The sequence below is a fragment of the Bubalus kerabau genome, chromosome 20, assembly GCF_029407905.1.
Source record: "Bubalus kerabau isolate K-KA32 ecotype Philippines breed swamp buffalo chromosome 20, PCC_UOA_SB_1v2, whole genome shotgun sequence".
NCBI lineage: Eukaryota > Metazoa > Chordata > Mammalia > Artiodactyla > Bovidae > Bubalus > Bubalus kerabau.
The window spans coordinates 54021731-54036691 of NC_073643.1; the positions used below are offsets into that span (position 1 = coordinate 54021731).

The 14961-nt window shown below is 49.5% G+C and overlaps 1 protein-coding gene, 1 long non-coding RNA gene and 1 other non-coding gene across 3 annotated transcripts; all 3 read left to right on the forward strand.

Annotated features, from left to right (window-relative positions):
• Window positions 1–2037: 2037 nt before the first annotated feature.
• On the forward strand, window positions 2038–2110 carry TRNAW-CCA (transfer RNA tryptophan (anticodon CCA)). Its single transcript has one exon. It is a non-coding gene; the product is annotated as a tRNA-Trp (tRNA).
• A 3490-nt stretch (window positions 2111–5600) lies between these two features.
• Window positions 5601–7237, forward strand: LOC129634957 (uncharacterized). The gene is made up of 3 exons (XR_008706028.1): window positions 5601–5696; window positions 6536–6670; window positions 7132–7237. It is a non-coding gene; the product is annotated as an uncharacterized LOC129634957 (long non-coding RNA).
• Window positions 7238–11147: 3910 nt separating this feature from the next.
• LOC129635127 (15 kDa protein B-like) lies at window positions 11148–14622 on the forward strand. Its single transcript, XM_055557808.1, has 4 exons — window positions 11148–11327; window positions 12018–12119; window positions 13791–13883; window positions 14479–14622. The coding sequence occupies exons 1-4, from the start codon at window positions 11148–11150 to the stop codon at window positions 14620–14622; spliced, it is 519 nt and encodes a 172-aa protein (XP_055413783.1).
• The last annotated feature ends 339 nt before the right edge of the window (window positions 14623–14961 follow it).

Genomic DNA, 14961 nt, shown 5'->3' on the forward strand with positions numbered 1-14961 from the left:
ATATTACCTAGCTTTAAAAACACATAAAATGGAGAATGGTTTGTTAGGGCAAAAGTAGAAGCAAGGAAATGAGCGAGGAACCTTTTGTAGTCTTGCAAGAGACAAATGTCCGGTTGGGGCAAAGGGAAATGAAACACGGGCAGGTTTGAGCAATGTTTGGGGGGAAAAAAGTGGCAGAACTTGGGATGAATGGATGTAGGAGATTGAGAATATAAAAGATGATTTCCAAGTTTCTAGCCGGTATATACCTGGGTGGCTCCACAGCTGTTTTCTGACATGGTAGAACAGGGAGGAAGAAGTTTGGAAGAGAAGAACAAGGGTTCAGGACTGTCTGTGTTGAGCTGGATATAGATTCCCTTAAGTCGTTCAAGAGAAGATGTGGAGGAGACCATGGCTCAAAAGAGAGGGTTCACTCACAACCAAGGGCCCAGGTCCCCTTTGCAATCCAGGATCTACCTTCATGCCAGCTGGAGTTAGAGCAAAAGAAAATGCAAGTACACAAATGTTCACAGCAGCATTATTTATAATATCCAGGAGGTAAAAATAAATCAAATGCCCCATCAATAGATGAATGGGTAAGGGAGATGTGGTACAGCATACACTGGACTGTGTCCTTCAGCCTCAGAAAGGAAGGACATTCTGATACATGCTCAACATAAATGAACCCTGAAGACATGATGCCAGTGACATAAGCCAGGCACCAAAGAACAAATACTGCGTTAGATTCTGTGTTAGTCCCTCAGTCATGTCCAACTCTGCCACTCCATGGACTGTAACCCACCAGGCTCCTCTGTCCATGGGGATTCTCCAGGCAAGAATACTGGAGTGGTTGCCATTCCCTTCTCCAGGGGAATCTTCCCAATCCAGGGATTGAACCTGGCTCTCCTGCATTGCAGGAGGATTCTTTAACATCTGAGCTGATTCCACCTAAATCAGTTAACTTAAGAGTAGTCAAATTTGTAAGAATAAAAAGTAGAATGGTGACTTCTCAGGGACTGGCAGGAGGATGGAATGGGGAATTAGTATTCAGTGGGCACAGAGTTACAGGGTGGGATGATGAGAAAATTCTGGAGACGGATGATTGCACAACCATGTGAATGTATTAATACCTAATGCCACTGACCTGTGCACTTAAAAATGGTTAAAATGGAATTTTTTTTTTAATGTAAGATCTTGCAGGTAATTTTTTTTTTTTAAGGAAAAAGAAAATTTTACCAGCATCTTAAAAAGCTTGTTTCTGGAGGACCATCTTGGGACCACATGCTCAGAGGTGGAAGAACAGACTACGGTGTCAGCACGGCTGGTTTGTCCTGAACCCTTACTTCTTGGTTTGTAGGTGGATGTCTTCTGCCTGTTTCTTCACGTGATCTTCCTTCTGTGCATGTCTCTGTCGTAATCTCCTCTTACAAGGACCCCAGCCACCTTGGATTAGGGTCCACCCTCATGACCTCAGGTTCATTTAATTATCTCTTTAAAGATTCCATCTCCAAATACAGTCAGCCTCTGAGGTACTGGGGGCTAGTACTTCAGCATATGAAATTTGAGGGACACAATTTGACCCATAACACATGGTTTCAGTGACATGAAGAGCAGTTAGCATGAGAGGCATCAAAGAGGCACCAAGGGGTGAAGGGGCATGGAACACTGAGGCACTGGGGTGAGGATGGCTCGCTGGAAGCGAGACAGCAGAAAAGATGTCTCTGGGGTCGGCGCCCTCCTGCTGCTGCTGAGTCGCTTCAGTTGTGCCCGACTCTGCGCGACCCCATAGACCGCAGTCCACCAGGCTCCTCTGTCCCTGGGATTCTCCAGGCAGGAATACTGGAGTGGGTTGCCATTTCCTTCTCCAATGCATGCACGCATGCGAAGTCACTTCAGTCGTGTCCGACTCTGTGCGACCCTATGGACAGCAGCCCACCAGGCTCCTCTGTCCACGGGATTCTTTAGACAAGAATACTGGAGTGGGTTGCCATTTCCTTCTCCATTGCCATTGCCCTTGTAGTGCACCTATTTCCTCACAGAGATGGGCAGCATTGAGCTTCCCTGGTGGCTCAGAGGTGAAAGCGTCTGCCTCCAATGCAGGAGACCCGGGTTCGATCCCTGGGTCAGGAAGAGCTCCTGGAGAAGGAAATGGTAAGCCACTCCAGTATTCTTGCCTGGAGAATCCCGTGGACGAATCCCTGGAGAATCCTATGGACTGAGCAACTTCACTTTCTTTCTTTCAAGACTCACTTGTACTGCTGAAGGGTAGGTCCCGTCACTAGGGGGCAGCAAATACCCCGTTCAGCCAAGGTAAACTGGCCTATTCACCCTTCTCCAAAGACAACTGTCTTGTCAGAATTGAATGACCTCAAAGACAGGCACCCTCCCCCATTTTATTAATGTGGATCCATTTTAATGATGCAGAAACTGAGGCGTGGGTTGGGGAGTGGACCACTCAAGTCTGCCAATAAGTGGATGAAGAGTCCAGGTTGGGCCTGGGTCTCCTCCCTTCTAGTTCATTTATTTAGCTAGTGTCCGTTCAATACCCACTGCGCCCTAGACACTGTTCTAGGGACTGCTGAATAAAACAAGCAAAGATCTCTGCCCTCATGAAATTACAATCTAATGGGGGGAGTTAGATATTAACACAATGAACAATATACAGTATATGAGATGGCAGTTAAAACAGGACACCATAAAGACAATGGAAAGACCAAATCGAGACAAGATATCTGTGAGACATAAGCAAGAAAGAGGACCATCTACAATATATAAATCTCAAAAGTTCTCAGCCAAAAACTCACGGAAAGATGTCAGACCTCATCAGTAACCACGAGGATGGGACCCAAACCACAGGGACAGTTCACTTTGTGCTCATGGGACAAATGAGCCTAATGGATGAGTATACATCAGTGTTGGTGAGGACGTGGAGCCACAGGACCTCTCACCCGCTGCAAACGAGGCTGGAAATTGGTGCCACCGCTACAGGAAACTGACATGATTTAGTCGTGTTGATGCTGTGAACAAAGACTGTCACCTGCCATTTCAGTAAATGAAGAATGTTGTGACCACAAAGCCATCAGCCACCACGGCCCCCTACGTGCCCCGGGAGAGATTCAGGATGCAGAACAGCAGGACACTGGCCCTAAATAGCATGCTTATCAAAGGAATGTATGCTTTCATTCCTTTGATGCTTATCAAACAAGCCCACCCTCTTGCATGTTCCCATGTAGAAAAGCTCTCAAATCATTAACTTGAGATTTTTGTGTCCATTTTTGTGATTAGCAGTAATCTTTGGATGGCGTGCATGCGTGTGTGTGTCTGTCATGTCCGTCTCTTTGCAACCATGGACTGTAGCCCACTAGGCTCCTCTGCCCCTGAAGTTTTCCAGGCAGGAATACTGGAGTGAGTTGCCACTTCCCACTCCAGGGGAATCTTCCCAACCCAGGGATCGAACCCACGTCTCTTTCATCTCCTGCATTGGCAAGAGGATTCTTTAATACTGCGCCACCTGGGAAGCCCTTGGATGGCCAACTGCACATTTTTTCCTCAGCAAAAAAAAAACAAAAAAAACCTCATACATTCTGGCTCCTCCCTTACATCTTTAGAACAGTCCCTCCGAGCTGAGAGACTACATCGCAGGCTTAAGTCTTCAGTGAGGCTTCTGAATAAAACATAATTCTCAACTTTTAGGTTGTTCCTTTTTTTTTTCCAGTTGACAACTCCCTATGTCCCCGTGCCCCAGCAATGGAATTTCTGGGTGTGTGAATACAGGGTATTCAGGACATCTGACCAACTCCTGCCCAGGGAACACCAGGAGGTGTGTCCAGAAAGAAGGGTCATAGCCACCAAACAGGAAACATGGAGTCCTCCCCCGGGGCCACCTTTCTTAAATGTGAATCCAGAATCACTGCATTACAGGTGGGGAAACTGAGGCAAGGAGAGGGGAAAGAGGCTGCCCCAAACACCATGGAGCCTCTGAGGGAAGGTCAGAGGAGAGGCCTGGTGTGGCCAGGGAAGGGAGAGAAGAAGGGTGAAGGGAAGATGGGAGGTGTCCTGGTCTCAGACCTGGCAGCCTAGAGGCCAGAGGCAGAAGAATCCCACTGTGTCTCTTCTGTCTCAGCCAACATCCGTGTTCCTGGCGCTCAGAGAGGGGACACCGAGGTGGTCCCCTGCTCCCCTGGTTCAGAAAGAGCAGCAAAGAAGTAGCTACTCCTCCCTCCAGAGTGTCCAGAGCCCTCCAGGAATTGGTTACTTTCTCCCTATAGAAAAGGTTCCAACAAGACAGGTTTGCAAATATGAAGAAGGTTGGGGATCTCTGAGGCCCAGTCACGAAATCAAACCTCTCCTGAGCGCCCAAGTTACTTGGCCAGCAGATGGCAGCAAGGCCACAGGGTTGTAACGATGCAGCTGCAATCCTGGGAGTCACTGACTGCACCAAAGCCCCGTAGATTGGAAATTAGGGATGTGTTTTGTTTTGCTCAGAACCAGGTTTACTTCTTGGGGTGCCTGTGAGTGGAAGGAGGGCAATGGGGGATTTGTTCCTCCCCTGCCGAGGACAGATGTCCTCATTCAGGCGTTGCCAGGGAGCGCCTCAGGGTAGATAGGGCCTTCGGGATGCCCCAGACACACCCTCCCGACGGCATGGTGCCAGGCTGTGAGCGGCAGCACCGCCACATGGGGCAGAACTTTGAGACACTCTGGCCTTGGCAGTGAGAGCCTGGAGGCTGGGTGGCACCCCCTGGTGGGGGGTGGAGCAGGGCAGGGGGCACAAACCTGCCGGCTCAGGCCTGAGGTCACCCTGTGGGACTGAGGCCACAGTCTTCCCAGGTCTCTGTATCTCTGGGGCAGTTTATATCCAGATTGCTGGTTCCAGAACATCAGATGTGTGTCCCCAGGGGACCAATGTGGCCACAGCAACTTTCTCCACACCCTATTGGACTTGCACAGGTCACTTGGGCAAGGGCTGAGAGTTTCTGAAATTTGTGTCCCCTTCCTGACCACCCTGTTACAGCAAGGAGAAAGCTGAGGCCCCTGAAGGGCAGAGCTTGCCCAATATCCCACCAGGCTTCTTTCTTCATTATTTAAGACCTTGTGAAAACTTTTTGCTCCAACCATCATTTCAAGGAGGCATGGAAGCCATGGGGTCATTCAGGAGGAGTCGAGGGTCTCAGCTGTCTGTGGTTCTGGCCAGTAGAATGTGCAGTGGAAACGGTCACTCAAATGGGATCTCGTACCTCCAGCAGGTGGAAGACAAATCCCTGGAGTGTCCACTTCCTGCTCCCTGCACCCCCAACTGCCCTCCAGAGCCTCACCCATGCCCTGCTCTAACCTCAGGCCCCAGGGTCCAGTCACAGGCTGGGTGGGTCTTGGAGAAACCTCCTGCTGGACACGTGGAATCCTGCCCTCACCCTCTGCAGCTCAGCTCCCAGCATCCAGGGAATAAGACATGCAGCCCCCAGGCTGAAGACAGAGCAGCACGGTGGAGGACACGACCCTGGGACCTGGGGTTGGAATCCTGGCACTTTCACCGACCAGCCCTGTAATCAGGGTCTCTCTGCAAAATTGAGTCCCTCTGTCAGAGACTGGAGGGTTAAGAGCTCCGTGCTTACTAATGGTCTCAGCTGCATCTGACTTATCACAGCCTTAAATAAAAACCACCACACCTGAGCTGCCTCCACTCACATTAGCCTTAATCCTCTCACTGCACTTACAAGGTAAGCGTTGTTATCTCTGCTGCAAGGATGACACATACTGAATACCAGCAGTGGTAAAGAACCCACCTGCCAGTGCAGAAGTGGGCTCGATCCCTGGCACGGGAAGATCCCCTGGAGAAGGACATGGCCACCCACTCCAGTATTCTTGCCTGGGAAATCCCATGTACACAGGAGCCTGGAGGGTTACAGTCCGTGGGGTCGCAAAAGAGTCGGACACAACCGAGCAATTGACAACAACACTGAATCCCAGAGAGACTGGCCAAGAACCAGTGGAGACGTGGCAGCAGTGGGATTTGAACCCAGATCTATGGAATCCTGAAGCTGAGGCAGGGCTCAGACAGCTGTATTCTGCATTGCTCTAGGTCAATTATTGAGCACAAATTATTGAAGGATTTTTATGTGGCTATCACAGAGTGTGACCTTTTGAACTCATACTCTGTAAAGTCTACCTGTCAAAAAAAAAAAAATCCCAATTTTTTTTTTCCAACTGAAGAGCCCCCAACCTGAGTTCCCAGCCCTGACTATGCCATCTAACCTCAAACCTCTGGACATGTCAGTCTTACGATTTGATGGGATTATAAAGGCCACTGTCCCTATGCCTCTCTACTGGATGTTTGAACCCTAAATTTGTTGTAACATGTTGCAAGTAACAGAAAAGCCCATTCGAAGTAGCTTAAACGGTTACATCCAGAGGCCCTCCACCTTCAGGCCAGGTGTGACCCAGCAGCTCAGTGATGTCATACGGAGCTGTTTTTCTCTGTCTTCTGTGGTGCTGACCTCATCCTTAGGGGCCTACCTCACATCCCAAGATGTTTTCTTTGTCTCTTGTTTATTTCCAGGAGGAGGGCAAGTGCCTAGGATTCCCACCGGAAGTTCCAAGATGCATTCTAAGTGGGGCAGCTTAATCACATGCACACCCTGAATCAATCACCAATCGTGGTGGAGAGATGACAGGTTCTCTCGACATGGAACAAGTTGAGTTTTCCTCTCCCAGAACCATGCAGATCCTCTAAGGGGAACTGGGCCTGACTAGCAGGGAGAAGGGGTAGGGGAAATGGATGCTGGGGAAGCGAGGTGTCAAATGACCCTTCAAGTCTCCTACAATTTCCCTGCCAAGTGGTCTTCCAGACTCAGTTCAACGTCTCCCAGGCCTCCTCCACCACGCCACACTCCAGCTTTTGTCAAGGGGAACTGTCTTGGATTTGAGACCTTTCTGGTTGACATGTCTCCCTGGGAATCCAACCTTTGGTTCTGTCTCTGTCCTCTGAGTCCACAAAAACAGTCTGGTCCTCTTGTTCGAGGCAGCCTTTCAGAGACAGAGCAGGGAATCAAAGTCACCCTGTCAGCCCTCTCCTCAAGGTAAAACTTCCCAGTTCCCCATCGTTCTACACAGGACTCAACTGTGTAACTTGGGCATGCTTACTAACTTTTCTAGGCCTCATCAGCCTCACTGATCAAGGCTGGGGACAACTGGAGCTTCTCAGGCTGATGGGGAGCCGTGGGATGGGGATCTGCAAAGTCCCTGAAGAAATATTCTACACATATAAAGCCTTGGTTTTACTGGAGGTATTTTTCCCTCCAATGGAAATCTAAAACATTTTAATTTTAAAAACATTATGTGAACAACTCAACAATATAAGGACAAGCAACCCAGTTAAAAATTGTACAAAGGATTTGCAGAGACATTTCTCCAAAGAAGATATATAAACAGACACGAAGAGATAGTCAATGTCATTAGCTCTTAGGGAAATGCAAATCAAACCCATAATGAAACATCATTTCACACCCACTAGGATGGCTTAAGAAGAAGAGAGACAATAACAATTGTTAGCAAGATGTGGGATACCACAGACTGCTGGTGAGAATGTAAACCAGTACAGGCTCTTTGGAAAACACTTTGATAAATCCTCACAAAATTAAACACAGAGTTACCATATGACCCAGAAATTCCATTCCTAAGTATAGGCACAAGGAAACTGAAAACATATGTCCACATAAAAAACTAGTATGTGAATATTCATAGTAGCATGATTCACAAAAGCAAAAATGTGGAAACAATCCAAATGTCTATAAACTGATGAATGGATCAACAAATGTGGTTTATCCATATGATGAAATCTTAGTCATAAAAAGGAATTAATCTACAACATGGATGAACCTTGAAACCATGATGCTAAGTAAACAAAGCCAGATACAAAAGACCACATATTTTATGATTTCAATTACATGAAATGTTCCAGTAAAGGAAACCCATAAAGACAGAAGGAAGATTATTGGCTGCCAGGGGCAAAGGGGAAGGGAAAATGGGGAGTGACTGCTAATTGGCACATGGTTTATTTTTAGGAGGATGAAAATGTTATAAGTTGTACACTTTGAAAGGGCACATTTTATGATATGTGAATTTCATCTCAATAAAAAGAGCTCCATTCATCTTTAAAAAATAACAGTTGCAGATATGGAATAAAACATAGACTCCATACGAGTATTTTAACAATATTTTTGTTGTTTTCCCACTACAATATTGTAATGTAATTAGCCTCCAATTAAAATGAATAATTTTAAAAAATAAAAATATTTTTGTTGTTTTTGTAAAACAAAGATGTTTATTGTAAAAAAAAAAAATTTCAAATAATAAAGTTGAAAAAAAAACAACAAACCTCAGAATCCTTTGCCAGCTCCATAAGAGAAAAACACAGTGGTAATCATTACTAACATTTTAGCAAACATCCTTTCAGGCACCTTGCTAGTGATGTTGTCATGGATACTGACCAGTGTACACTTTTCTGTACAAGGAACCGAACCTTAGTGGGGGCTGTGTCGGTCTGTGCAAGCCCCCTCTCCGCCTTTTTCCCCTCCCATACCATTTCCTGCCCTCTCAACCATCATTCATTTTTACCTGGGCCTTGGAGGTGTTATAAAATATTTATCAGTTTGAAGGATGTATTCTGATGTATTTTCCATGCATACACATGGCTAGAGAGAAGTGGGCGGGGAGGTTGTTACAGATCTCATTCTATTTCTTTCCTCTCTGGCCAAGCACCGTGTGTTTAAGACTTATCCGTCCAGTTGCTATGTGCTCCTCAGGTGTGCTGCTCTGTCTCAGGATTTCTCAGCCTCGGCACTGACATTTGGGGCTGGACCGTTCTTCCTTGGGGGGCTGCCCTATGCACTGTGGGGTGATCAGCAGTATCCAGTAGGTGCTAGTTGCTCCTTCTCCTCAGCTATGACACTCAAAACTGTCTCCAGACATTGACAATTGTCCTGGGGTCCAGGGGCAAAATCTCCCCAGTTGAGAATCCTTGCTTCTTGTCAACTTGTACCAGAAATGGAATATGTGCTGCAGCTAGACATCCAGAAAGAAAGAGTCCTGGCTATAACAAAATTCCATTCCGGATGTTCTGAGTGTCAGAGAACCTTGCTGCCATCAAGCTGAGCCACACTGGGTGGAAATGTGTGGGGTACAAGGAACTGGTCTTTGAGCGATGCATAAAATCCTTCAAGGGTAAAATCATTTATCCCCTCAGCCAGCATTTACTGAGCAGCTACTATATGCCAGATACTCGTCTTGGCGCTGGGTAAACAATCAGCTTTCAAGGAGCTTACCCTCAAAGTGGGAAATAAAATAAACAATAAGCCACTGTTGCTACTCAACAGCAAGTGCTATGAAGAAAGTCGTGTCTTAATAAGAAAGCAGAGATGGGGGCGTAGGAAGGCCTGAGGAGGAAGTCCTCCTGAGGACTTGAAAGTGAGATAGGATGCCAGTGTGAAGGTTAGGGGAAAGCTTTCTTGAGAGGAAGAAAATTAAAAATGCACTTTCCTTTTTACCACACAGATTCTCATTGCATTTTAACTCGGAGGAGAAATTAGGACGTTTCATGATAAGAAGAGCATAGGATTCTACAGTGAGCACCTGCCGTCTCACCTTATCACACTTCCTGGTATGGACATGAGATCAGCTGCAGCAGAACCTTCATTCTCCAGCTAAGAACCGTTGATGAATGCAATCCCGCTGATAACTGGATACGTATTCCAACAAGTAGCAACAGTATTCCGTGAGTAGAAATACCCTGAGTGCGCTAACCAAATTGCTCTTGAAGCATGTTTATATTGTTTCTAATTTTTCACCATTATATGCCACGGCTGCATGGATCTGATGATGAGACTCGGGCCTTTGAGGACCTGTTGGATCTGCCAAAGACTGTTCTGTGCTCTGCCCCCTCTCCCTACTTCCAGCTCTGTCCTTCTCAGCTCCACCCTTAGCTTTTGGAGGAAGGGTGGGCTGCTCTGTGCCTTGGTTTCCCCACTGGCGGGCTTCAGTGAGAACACCGTGGCCCCTCCTCTCCTCCCCAGTTTCTGAGTCTCCCGTGGAACAGGAACCCAGAACCAAGGGCGGGTTGGCAAGTCAACACGCTGGCCCCAGTAACAGGGAGCTGAGGAAAATGGGAGCCCTCGGAGGAGGGGGAGGCTCCTGCGGCTCCCCTTGTGGGCTGCTGCCTGGGGCCGCCTGTGTCAACAGCCAGGGGTCCCTATCCTGATCCTGTTGGGGACAGCCTCCCCTCTTTGCCCTGCAGGGATTGGCCTCGGGGATGTGGGCAGCGAGGCTCTCCCTGGAGAGGTTGCTGCCATCAAACCCAATGAGAGGGACTAGTGAGCCATGAATTGTCAGATCTTATGATTTTTTTTGAAGTAAATCAGGCATCCAGATTTTTAAGGATTGACCATCAGTATTTTAGGGCTTCCCCAGTGGCTCAGCAGTAAAGAATCTGCCTGCCAACACAGGGGATGTGTGTTCGATCCCTGGGTGGGCAAGATCCCCTGGAGGAGAAAATGGCAACCCACTCCAGTATTCTTGCCTGGGCAATCCCATGGACAGAGGAGCCTGGCGGGCTACAGTCCAGGGGGTCACAAAAGCCTTGGACATGACTGAGCGACTAAAACAACAACAATCAGTATTTTAAAAATATATGCAACATGGTAGGTGTCAGCCAGGGTACAGCCTTCAACCAGGCCATCTGTCTATGCTCTCAGCTGAGAAGTGGTCACACAGAGAACTCATGGATCCCAAGCAGCTATTTTGGAACCAAACCACACCAACCAGGCAAGAGACGGCACAGGGTCCTGGAGTGTCAGAGCCAGAGATGGCCTCCCTGTGGCACAGGGTTGGGGGAGAGATGGACACTGAGGCCAAAGTGAAGGGACGTGCCCAGCATCGCACCGGTCTCCTGCCCCCAGCTCGGGGCTCCTTCACTCCTAGGCCTATTGCCCAATCCTCCTTGCCTCTTAGTCACTGGTATTTTGGACTGTTGGCTAACACCTGGTGCCTAGCAAAGGAAAAGAGAGGCCCCTTTCAGGAAGGCCTCAGCCCCCGCATGTCACCAGGAGGCCTTGGGCAAGGCTGTGTGATTACCACCTAAAAGGGGCCGCAAGTGGCAGAGGATCAGAGAAGGGACAATGACAGGGGCTTGGAAGGCACTGGTGCTGCTGGCAGGCTTGGCAGCCGTGGCCTGTGTGGCCCAGCGTGGTCTGAGCTATGAAGAGATCGTTACCCAGGCCCTGAAGTTCTTCAACCAGGGGCGGCGAGGACAGCGCATCTTTGGCCTGCTGGAAAGCACCCCGCCGCCACCTGATTTGGTGAGGGTCAGGGGCTCAAGCCCGGGGAGTGGGTACCACCTACCTCACAGCATCCCGTGAGGCCAGCAGGCAGGAGCGAGTGCCCCAAACAGGCACAAAGTGCTTGGTTAACAGCAGATGCTGCTGTTATTACTATGATGTTTCTCCACTCAGAAGGTAAAACAGAGACTGGAATCTCTTTCCGGCCTTACAGCTGGCTAGCTGATCAATTCTGGGTTTTGCTCAAGGGTGGAATGTGGGGTCTGGGAGTCCATTCTGCACTCAGGCCCTGGACTTGAAGGAGTAAGCAGAGTTGTTTCAAAGGATGGACAGGAGCCAGACTGGTCCCACCAGAAGGCACCTCAGCAGGGCCTTCCAGGGTCCCCCTTCCCACCCCCTTACCTCTCTCCTGGCAGTTGAGCGTGCAAGGCAAGTATTCTAGGTCCTTTGTCCCAGAAGAGGAGATTGAGGTGCAGAGATGGGAGGTGACCCCTCAAGGTGGTCCAGCCATGAAGTGGTGGCCTCCGCTGGTTTCCAGAAGCCGTGCGTGCCTTCAGTCTCTGCTGAGGCCGTTTGAAGCGGCCGCCTCTCTTAGGTGGGAAGTGCAGACCTTGGGCAAGCCCTGTCAACTTGGAACTGTGATCTCTCTCCTCCCTTTGTTCTCTCCTGTGTAAAAGGGAGATGACCGTGACTCTTCTCCTGCTTCTTTAGAACTCCACCACGATCCCGCTCAACTTCAGGATTAAAGAGACTGTGTGCTTCCTGCTCTGGTACCGCCGAAGGCCCCGACAGTGTCCTTTCAGGGAGGGCGGGGTGAGTCTCCCATCCATCCCCTGGCTCCCCGCCCCAATGAGCAGGACAAGAAATCTCCCCTTTCTCTCACCTCCTTCCCGGAGGCTGAGTTTGCTTCCACCCACCCACAGACAGGTGAGGTTTGACTGTGGAAGCTTTTTTAAAAAATTGGGTTTTTCCTTATGGCTTTTTCTTACTACAATTTTCCCGTCCTTATTAAAAAAGCAATACATGCTAAAGAAGCGACTCAATATTAAAAGAGAAAGAACAAAGAGGGACCATAATCTGCCTCAGTTCAGTTTAGTCACTCAGGTGTGTCTGACTCTTTGCGACACCATGGACTGCAGCACGCCAGGCCTCCCTGTCCATCACCAACTCCTGGAGCGTACTCACACTCACGTCCATGAGTCAGGGATGCCATCCAACCATCTCATCCTCTGTCGTCCCCTTCTCCTGCCTTCAATCTTTCCCAGCATTGGGGTCTTTTCCAGTGAGTTAGTTCTTTGCATCAGGTAGCCAAAGTATTGGAGTTTCAGCTTCATCATCAGTCCTTCCAATGAATATTCAGGACTGATTTCCTTTAGGATGGACTGGTTGGATCTCCTTGCAGTCCAAGGGACTCTCAAGAGTCTTCTCCAACACCACAGTTGAAAACCACAAATTATTTTTTAGTTTTTGTTGATGCTTTTATAATCCACCCAGATAACTGCTGACTTTATTTTTCTGGGCTCCAAAATCACTGCAGATGGTGATTGCAGCCATGAAATTAAAAGACACTTACTCCTTGGAAGGAAAGTTATGACCAACCTAGATAGCACATTAAAAAGCAGAGACATTACTTTGCCAACAAAGATCTGTCTAGTCAAGGCTATGGTTTTTCCAGTGGTCATGTATGGATGTGAGAGTTGGACTATAAAGAAAGCTGAGCGCCGAAGAATTGAGGCTTTTGAACTGTGGTGTTGGAGAAGACTCTTGAGAGTCCCTTGGACTGCAAGGAGATCCAACCAGTCCATCCTAAAGGAGATCAGGCCTAGGTGTTCATTGGAAGGACTGATGTTCAAGCTGAAACTCCAATACTTTGGCCATCTGATGCGAAGAGCTGACTCATTTGAAAAGACCCTAATGCTGGGAAAGATTGAGGGCAGGAGGAGAAGGGGACGACAGAGGATTAGATGGTTGGATGGCATCACCGACTCGATGGACATGGGTTTGGGTGGACTGCAGGAGTTGGTGATGAACAGGGAGCCCTGGCGAGCTGCGGTTCATGGGGTCGCAAAGAGTCAGACATGACTGAGCGACTGAACTGAACAGATAACTGCTTTTCTAAAATTAGGAAAATATTTTATTATAGCAAACTAACAAAATTTAGAGAAGCGAAGTAAAAAACAAAAAATCTGCAACCCCACTAGTCAGGAGACAACATTAACTGTTGCTGTATCATCTTCAGTACCTTTTTGATGTACACACGAGTGTTTTAAACAATTTAACTCCCTCTCAGCTAATTTATGGAGACCCTTTCCCGTGTAAGAACTTGCATGAAAGTCCTTAATGCTATCGGGCGCGCACGGAGCCTGCCCGGGTGTCCCCAGCGGCCGCTGCTCCCTCCTGCGTCTAGCGGGTGGATTGGAGCTCGGGAGTCGGGGGACCTGGGCGAGAGCGCCGTCAGCTACAGCCCGTGTGCTTGCTCGGCAGGAGGAGCTGAACTGCACCGGCTCCTTCTTCATGCTGCGGCAACTCCGCCTCCTGTCGCTCAACTGCGTGCCGGACCGTGAGCTGGAGCCAGAGGTGAGCCCCTGCGCCCTCACCTGCCCCAGTTCCCGTCTCAGCGGCGCTTTGCCTGGTGACCGCCAGTGATCGAGGGTCCCTCATCCAGGCCACTGGCTTAGGCGCGTGGAACCTCAGTTCTGGAGGTCCCGGACCTTAGACCTGGAAACTGAACCGGTCTAAACGCAAGTAGTCTGGAGGGGAGAGGGGTAGCCAGACCTTGATGATTGACGGCTAGTCGTCTGGCAGAAGGGGTTGGGGGCAGGAACTGATGGTCTCCTCCTGGGGCTGGGAGGGGACTCAGTCTTTCACCCGCTGTTCTCTGGGCCTTGAGCTCTGGTAATCCGCCTCCCCATCCCACTTTTGGGAAGACCAGCCGGAGGTGGAGCCTCCTGTTAAGTGAGCGCAATAGTCGGGGTGGACAAGAGTGGCAGGTGTTCCTAGCCCCTCTGGGCTTTGGGAGAGGGCCTGACTGGGGACCCCTCCAGCGCCATCACCAAGGTCACTGCCTGGACCTCAAGACTCATCCCCACCTGGGGAGAGAGGGCCCACACGTGGGACAGGAAGGTGGAGGGGGCGATCGATGGGGGCGCTCACGGCGGCATCACTTCTGCAGCCCCGCCGCCGGGAGAGGCGCTCTGCTGGGTCCTCTGGGGAAGACCCTCCAGAACTTGACAGCTCCAATCTGCCACCTGCGGTCAGGGACCTGTACGATAGAGCCAAGTACGACATTATCTCCAACATCCTGAGGAATTTCTAGGGCTGGAGAAGGGAAGGGATGCCCTGCAAGCCCACAGCGACCTGCGATTCCCACCCATTCTCTGCCTCTGCTGCCCTTAGCACTCCCTGGCCTGCAAATGAGCCCACCCATACTCCTCAGCCTTTGCACACCTGCTTCCCTCTGCCGGGGAATTCCTGCCCATCCCGTGTCTGTGGATGCTCCACATCCTTCCAGGCATAGGTCCAAAGTCACCTCCCCCAGGAAGCCTCTCTGCTCTTCCCTGAGCAGCACAAGTGTCCTTCCCTCGTCCGTGGTACAGTCACGATCCTCAAACCATGCTGGCAAGTACCAGCTGCGTCCTGGGCTACAGAGCACTGT

Excerpts from the sequence above, each read along its gene's own strand:
- LOC129635127 (XM_055557808.1), top strand. The coding sequence starts at position 11,148 with ATGACAGGGGCTTGGAAGGCACTGGTGCTGCTGGCAGGCTTGGCAGCC. Across the intron at positions 11,328-12,017 it reads CCCCGCCGCCACCTGATTTG|AACTCCACCACGATCCCGCT; the intron begins GTGAGGGTCAGG and ends CTGCTTCTTTAG. Across the intron at positions 13,884-14,478 it reads ACCGTGAGCTGGAGCCAGAG|CCCCGCCGCCGGGAGAGGCG; the intron begins GTGAGCCCCTGC and ends TCACTTCTGCAG.